The 8,311-nt window shown below is 42.4% G+C and overlaps 1 protein-coding gene across 1 annotated transcript in view; it reads left to right on the forward strand.

Annotated features, from left to right (window-relative positions):
- The window catches only part of otud4 (OTU deubiquitinase 4), an 88,767-nt gene extending 85,861 nt beyond the window's left edge, over window positions 1–2,906 (forward strand). The window contains exon 20 of the mRNA XM_051928111.1: window positions 523–2,906. Within this exon, the coding sequence (XP_051784071.1) occupies window positions 523–1,851 (1,329 nt within the window). The 3' untranslated portion in view covers window positions 1,852–2,906. The remainder of the gene's footprint in view (window positions 1–522) is intronic.
- Window positions 2,907–8,311: the final 5,405 nt, after the last annotated feature.

Here is an 8,311-nt window from a genome sequence, read left to right on the forward strand (position 1 = left end):
TAAAATACTGAGATGTATACGTGATATCATTTTCAAGATGATCGGAGTTAAATTATGTTATTAAACATGAGAACACGGTGGCGCAGTGATTGTTCATGCTCTACGCAAGATGGCTGTAGCACCAGACACACATTCTCTCTGCTATTTGAAGTATTATTCTTAAGTTGTTTTTTTTTCTGACTAGCCAACAGTAACTAAATAAATCTTTGTGTGCTGTTGAGCGCTTTGTATTAAGATTATTATTGTTTCATGTCCCATTTATAAGTTGTTTCGGCTACTTGTAAGGATGTTATGTGCACTTGCATTCTCATTTAGACAAGTATTGGCCTTAACACAGTGGTTACTCTGAGCTCACAATAACTTGCCATTCCTTCCTTAATACAGTTTACTTTTTTATCCTTTTGAGATTTTTTTGTTGAATTTTAAAGTAAATCTCTGATTTATGCACTTTGTTACTTTTATGTGTATACTTAAACAGTGCTAAGTGTTATAATGACCTTTATGATTCTGTTCTGTTTTTAGGCTTACAGTTGCCCGCTTTGGCCTCCCCATTCTTACATCTTCCCCCTTCACCAGGCCTATGTGAGTGCCTGCGCCATGCAGACCAAGTCACCTGGCACCACCACCTATGCAGCTTCCTGGATACCAGATTGTGCCAGCCATGCAGCACCATCCCCAGGTGTCCATTCCACAACTGCAACTCCTGCCATGCCTGTGCAGCAGAACTGGGAGCATCAAGCAGCTGGAAGAGTTCATGGTCAGTGCAGTCCAGCTGATAGAGCCACACCGTGTCCACCACTGCCCATGCCAGTAGTTGCTCCCGACAGAGCACCCTGTTCAAGTCTTGGTCCTGAGCGGGTATTGTGCGGTAGCTTTAATGCGGCTCCTCCTGTACCTGTTCCAGTGGTTCACATGGGAGGCTTGCCCTGGCCTGCATATGGCCAGAGTCCCTTTGTTGGGAGCTATTCAGCCAGCCCTCCCGTTTACTCGCCCTTCTGCGTGCGCTATCCAGTGCAGAGATTCCCCAGTGGAAATGCGTCTGTTGGGGGCAGCATAGAGTTCAGTCAGTCTGAAGTGTGTGAATACACAGCTGCTAGTCCAAATTCAGAAATGCTGCCTCCAAAGTTTAGCCCCTCAGATGTGGTTAACTTACCAGACCGAGGAGGAGAGTGTGACCTTGAATCTCGCCCTGAACTGGGGTCAAGCATTTCAGCTGAAGTGGATGTCGTCCCTTTTTCTAAAGAGCTACTGCTTGCAAATACTAATCAAGCCTTGCCTGTACCTCCGCAATCTTCTGCTGCTGTTGTAGTTTTTGACTCCGTAAGCTCAAGTAAAGAAGCTGCCAGTAGTTCCACACAGCCTCCCACCATTAGTGTCACTGTGCTTAATGGAAATGAATCGGAGCAGGTCAGAAAATGTTACATTAATGATGCTGAAAAGGTCACTCCTAGTAGCTCAGGAGGGCTTGCAAAACCGGAGCTCCTGGTGACTAGGCCAGAGTTAGTGGACTCTTTGGAGGAAGATGTAAATGATGGCCAGTCTTACCACAATGAAGCACGCAAGACAGGGAGAGGGTTTGAAGACCGGGGTAACTACAGAGGTAGGAGGTATAGCAGGAACAGGGGGGGTTATCGGGACCGGGGAATGGATGCTGCCAACGCCACATGGTCAGATTATAGTCGAGGGAGATGGACTGATGGGCGAAACACCCGCCACCCCAACTATCATAGAAGCCAATGGAGAGGCAGAAACTACCGCGGTGGAAGAGGAGAGTACCATCAGGGTAATGAAGATTTCTCAATCAGAGATGGCAACCGGAAGCATGTAGCCGATGCAGATCACCGGTCTTGACGCATTCGGCGCCGTGGATGGTGTAAGGCTCGAGCATTCACGCATGTGGTGGCAGTGCCGTAGAGTCTTGCGCTTGGAAAAAGCGCACAAGTAAACAAGCACGGACTGCCTTCTTGAAGGCAGATGCGTTGACGACGTAATGCAACACTAATGTCACGTACCAGGCTCCAGGTTGGCGGATTGAGAATTCTGCTGCTATTCCCGATTTTGGCTAGAGGGATGTTCTCTTTTGTTAATACGTGTACATAGAAATCCGATACTAGGCAGTTGCAGAGCCGTGCCTTCCTATTTTGAAGGAATTGTTCCTAAATATTACGGTTAAATTTTTTTTTTTTTCCCAAAATTTGACCGAAAATTTTCTATTTCTATAAAAAAAAAAAAAAAGGGCTTGACAAGTTAGATTTTTATTCTTTGATCCAAGAGCAAACTGAATGCATCCTTTGCTGTAAAAAGTTTTTTTTTTCTTCAACTCCAATTCCCATTTTACTTGTTGGATGTCGTGAGTTTACCATTTGTTCTGCAAAAATGTACCATTCTGAATATTGCCTTGGCTTCCAGATCTTTGCCATTTTGAATTTTTTTTGGAACCTTGTTTTGTTTTTGGTAAACCTTTTAAAGACGCAAGTTGAATTTTTGGAAAAGCATTTAAATCCTTACAAAAGCTGCTCTGAAGGTGTTGGTTCGTTTTTACTTTTTAACCAGTTGTGAATTTGCATCTTCTGCTGAAACAGTTTTTAAGTTGTAGCAGATGGGTGTCCAGCTGAGGTAATCTCTTGGGGTGGGGTGTTTGTTTTGGGACAGTCCAGTATCCTTTAAATGACTTCAGAATGACACCATTCTAAGCCACCACATCCCCTGCCATCTCTCCAATCCTGTGTTGTCATAATCCACTTCACTGGCCCAACGAGAATGCTTGTTGGGTCGGGGGCTATTGGGGCAGGGTACCCCTTCCAACAATGACATGAAAAGGGTGTGGCCTAATGCAAATTATGGAAGATGACCACCCCTTTTAAATGGCTTTAGAGGGTTTTGCAGTTTTCCTCTCTTTCCCCCCCAACCCCCTTGCTTTCTTTCCACATTCAACATAAGTTTGTCAAGCCGTAAACGTGTGCTGTGGGAGTGTTTTAAATGATTTCTGATTTCAGTGCATTTTTAGACCCTTGAGATTCTAATCCTTTTTATTTCCTTTTTACATCCAAGCATGAAATGCACGCTGAAATTTTACCATAGGCAATTTTTAAAAAGACAGGGTTCTTTTTAAGAGGTCTTGCATTGTAGAATTGCACTTTTGTATCATTAAAAATCCATGCTGAGAATATTACATGACTCAAAATGCCACTCTGTATACTTTACCAGGTCATCGGGGATTTTATGGGGTTGGGGAGGCTGTTAGAGGTTTGTGAAGGTGGGTGTCTTCACTGGTTTTATTGGTACCACTCAAAGAAGGAAAAGTGCTTTTAAATGTTGGTCTTGCTAGTATTCTTGCCTTCTTTAGGACCGTGGAATGCAGTGCGTTCAAAACATCCTGCATCAGAAATGCCGCCTCCCAAGTTTATTTTCCCAGCTGTGGCTAGTGTACCAGATAGAGAAAGTTGTGTTTTAGGATAGCTGTAGCGCTTTTAGAAGTCCAAGATCCTCTATGCAAAGGGGATAAAAAGTGTTTTGAAATTTTGATGGCATATGAGTAGATGACTGAATATTGGAAGTGGGTGCAATAAGTGACAAAGAAACAGAGTTTGATGGGGGGGGTTCTGATATAGTAGAAGCTAGCCACCAACCCAACTAACCCGCTGCTTTTTATGTTGCCCATAGGTCGCTGCTTCTTGGGGGAAACCCCTTTCCCTGCTCTTGCCTCTGTCCCCTGCTTGCAGCCCCCATTGCAGACCTGTGCTTCGTTTAGCTCTCCTCCTGCTCCCACTTGCCAACATGCCATCCTGTGGCATTATGTTGTCCCAAAATCTAACTGGATCTGCCAGGCTTGGTGCCCAGCTGTTCACCAGCCAGGGCACTGCTGTGTGCCAAGCATGACCTAAGTGGGCAGTTTTTACTGCTGAAATAACCCTGCAGCCATGACAGCAGTCAGGTATTCAAACAGTAGCTTAAATAATAACTAAAACAACATATGAGGATGCACTGTCACTGTGGACTGGTAGTTTATTACAGCTGAAAAGCAGCTAAATGCCATTCACTGCTTTTGATAGTTCTTTTTATTTTGTGCAACTTCTCTTATGTGGCAGTTGCACTGCAGGGTTGTCGTTCCCCCCCACCCACCCCCCTTAATTTTTTTTTCCTCATAAGGATAGAATTGTATCAAGAGAAAAATACCTCTTTTTTTCTTTTTTTTGGTAATGTAAATTTAAAATGAAAAGTCAAGGTAACCTATCTATGCGAAAGTGTGTGCAATAAAGTACTATTGGAATAGCGACAGTAGACACCAAAGATTTTTTTTTTTCCATATGTTAGTGGAATTTTGTTTGCATTGTTTTCCTTTTTTTATTACATTTTTAGTCTTTAAGTGACCTGAAAACTGTTCATTTTTTTGAGGTAATGACACTGTAGTTTGTTTGTACATGTTTTGTGCCTGATACTGCTGTGGCCTTAATGGATAAAAGAATGTGGTGAATGTTTTATATAATGTTGCCTTGGGGTACATAATAAATTTTTTGTGTTCTTCTAACCCATGTGTGTTTTTTATTTTAATTTTTTTTTGCATTTTATTTTGGAGTCTGACTGTAATAGGGCTGCACAATTAATTGTGTTAAATCTCGATTACAGCTGCTGCAATATACTAATTGCAGAAAATGATGGTTACTGCATTACATTTAGCATTCCCGTTCCGCCCAAGATCAAGCTTTACCAGTAAGAAACTGCAATGAACAGAAAATTAGAGTTGTAACTGATCACAGATCCACTTCCTAAGCCCGAGCACGTTGGGAAATCCGAGGCACTCACTTTTTATATGACTCATTACAGGCTACTGTGCCAGAAAAAATTAGAAATTCACACTTTCATATGTACGAAGTATCAGGAAAGAATTGGGGGGTGGGGGGAGTCCAAAAATTTGATTTCGAGATTTTGATGAATTTTGATGTTTAGACCTCCCCGAGTCGAAAAATCCCATATTTGGAATTCTGTCTGGGTGGGTGTATGTCAGTGTTTCCCAAACTCGGTCCTGGGGACTCACTGTGGCTGCAGGTTTTTGTTCCAACCAGATTCACAGTCGGTGATAATAATAGATAATTGATCTCATTTAATTGTTTTTTTTTTTTTACTCTTCTTATTATGCATTCAGAAAAACACAACAGTATGGTTTTTACATTTATAAGACATTTAGAAATAATTCTATTTTTTTCTAAAGCTATAAATGCTTAACTCTCCTTTTGTTTCCTATTATTTTCCCCCTTTTCCTGTGTAGTTTGCTCCCTTCATTTAATCCTAATAGTGACAATTAACAACCAGCATAGAAGACTCCCAGGATAATGAAAGCTGCAACAATTTCAGTGTGAGACCCAATAATTAGTAAAGAATCAATTAAATAATCAGAACACCTGGAAAAGCAGAATGAAACTTAGGCTGAAAATACTGTTTACGATTTTAAAAAAAAAAAAAAAAAAAAAAAGCTTATTTCACATATTACATTTTAATAAAAATCTACCTAACTTAGTTTGTAATTCCTACATTGACTCCAAAACACAGAAACTGGGAAATAAAGACTCGCTTAATCCAATGTCCAATGAAAAAGGAGGTTGGTTGGTACAAAAACCAGCAGCCATAATGGGTCCGAGTTTGGGAACCACAGGTGTATGTAAACCCGATAACTTGAGTACATTTTCAGTTTGGTCAACCAAATTTTGCCTGTAAGTATTGGGTACAAAACGTAGATTTCTATCAACTTTTGAGCTATTTCTGCTAACCGGAAGTGGTACTTTTTTATTCGTGCAGCTTCAGTCCGATTTATTCAACATTTATAATAATTTCAATATTAGATTTGTTGTTGATAGTTCTTTGATGTACATAATATAAAATATAGTCATTGTCTTGCGGTTTACAGTTAAGTCTAGCCATTCATTTTAGATGTTAGTACAAAAATGAAGAATTTCCTGTAATGTAACATTTTGTGTAAAATTTTGCCAAATCAATATGCGGACAATACAAATTTCCATACCGTATCGGTTGAGCCCCAGGTTAATGACTGCTACCAGTATTGTTGGCCAATAGGGTACTGGCGGAAATTGGGCTACTGTTGGCCGAAGGAGAAGAAAAGAGGGGAGACGTGTCCGGAGGAACGAGGAGAAGAGGAAGGTAAAGAGTGGAACTGAGGGTAGGAACTTTGAATGTTGGCAGTATGACTGGTAAGGGGAGAGAGTTAGCAGATATGATGGAGAGAAGGAAGGTTGATATATTGTGCGTGCAAGAGACTAAATGGAAGGGGAGTAAGGCCCGGTGGATCGGAGGTGGATTCAAATTGTTCTATCATGGTGTGGATAGGAGGAGAAATGGGGTAGGAGTTATTCTGAAGGAACAGCATGTCAAGTGTGTTTTGGAGGTGAAAAGAGTGTCAGAGTGATGATTATGAAGCTGGAAACTGGAGGTGTGATGATGAATGTTGTTAGTGCATATGCCCCACAAGTTGGGTGTGTGATGGGTGAGAGAGATGATTTTTGGAGTGAGTTGGATGAAATGATGAACAGTGTACACAAGGGACAGAAAGTGGAGATTGGAGCGGATTTCAATGGACATCTTGTTGAAGGGAACAGAGGAGACGAGGAGGTGATGGGTAGGTATGGTGTCAAGGAGAAGATTGAAGAAGGTCACAGGATAGTAGATTTTGCCAATAGGATGGGCATGGCTGTGGTGAATATATTTTAAGAAGAGGGAGGAACATAGGGTGATGTACAAGAGTGGAGGAAGATGGACACAGGTAGAGGACATCCTATGCAGAAGAGTCAATCTGAAGGAGTTTGAAGTCTGCAAAATGGTGGCTGGTGGAAAGTGTAGTTAAGCAGCATAGGATGGTCTGTAGGATGACATTGGTGATCAAGAAGAGGAAGACAGTGAGGGTAGAGCCAAGGGTCAAATGGTGGAAGTTGAAAAAGGAAAACTACAAGGTTGAGTTTAGGGAAAAGGTGAGACGGGCACTAGGTGGTAGTGAAGAGTCACCAGACAGCTGAGAAACTACAGCAGATGTAGTAAGGGTGACAGCAAGAAGGGTGCTTGGCGTGACATCTGGAAGGAGGAAAAGGAAACCTGGTGGTGGAATGGGGAAGTACAGGAGAGTATACAGAGGAAGAGGATGGCAAAGAAGTGGGATAGTCGGAGAGATGCAGAAAGTAGACAAGAGTACAAGAAGATAAGGCACAAGGTGAAGAGAGGTGGCGAAGGCTAAAGAAAAGGCGTATGATGAGTTGTATGAGAGGTTGGACACTAAGGAGGGAGAAAAAGACCGGTGGGTGAGACAGAGGGGCTGAGCTGGGAAAGATGTGCAGCAGGTTAGGGTAATAAAGGATAAAGATGGAAATGTACTCACAAGTGAGGAAAGTGTGTTGAGCAAATGGAAAGAGTACTTTGAGAGGCTGATGAATGAAGAGAACGTGAGAGAAGAGGTTGGATGATGTGGAGATAGTGAATCAGGAAGTGCAACGGATTAGCAAGGAGGAAGTAAGGACAGCGATGAAGAGGATGAAGAATAGAAAAGCCGTTGGTCCAGATGACATACCTATGGAAGCATGGAGGTGTTTGGTTAAAAACTCCACTGCCATCTCTCCTAGATTGTTTAATGGAATCTTGGAAAGTGAGAGGATGCCTGAGGAGTGGAGAAGAAGTGTACTGGTACTGATATTTAAGGGGGATGTGCAGGACTGTAGTAACTACAGGGGGATAAAACTGATGAGCCACAGCATGAAGTTATGGGAAAGAGTAGTGGAAGCTCAGTAAAGAAGTGAGGTGATGATTAGTGAGCAGCAGTGTGGTGTCATGCCAAGAAAGAGCACCACAGATGTGATGTTTGTTCTGAGGATGTTGATGGAAAAGTAGAGAGAAGGCCAGAAGGAGTTGCATTGTGTCTTTGTGGACCTGGAGAAAGCATATGACAGGGTGACTGAGAGGAGTGGTGGTATTGTATGAGGAAGTCGGGAGTGGCAGAGAAGTACATAAGAGTTGTACAGGATATGTACGAGGGAAGTGTGACTGTGGTGAGGTCTGCGGTAGGAGTGACGAAAATGGAATTACATCAGGGATCGGCTCTGAGCTCTTATTTGCAATGGTGATGGACAGGCTGACAGACGAGATTAGACAGGAGTCCCCATGGACTGTGATGTTTGCTGATGACATTGTGATCTGTAGCGAGAGTAGGGAGCAGGTTGAGGAGACCCTGGAGAGGTGGAGATATGAGAGGAGAGGAATGAAGGTGAGTAGGACAACCAAGACAGAATACATGTGTGGAATGGTGAGGATTCAGGGA

This window comes from Erpetoichthys calabaricus, chromosome 5 (assembly GCF_900747795.2).
Source record: "Erpetoichthys calabaricus chromosome 5, fErpCal1.3, whole genome shotgun sequence".
NCBI classification, from domain to species: domain Eukaryota; kingdom Metazoa; phylum Chordata; class Cladistia; order Polypteriformes; family Polypteridae; genus Erpetoichthys; species Erpetoichthys calabaricus.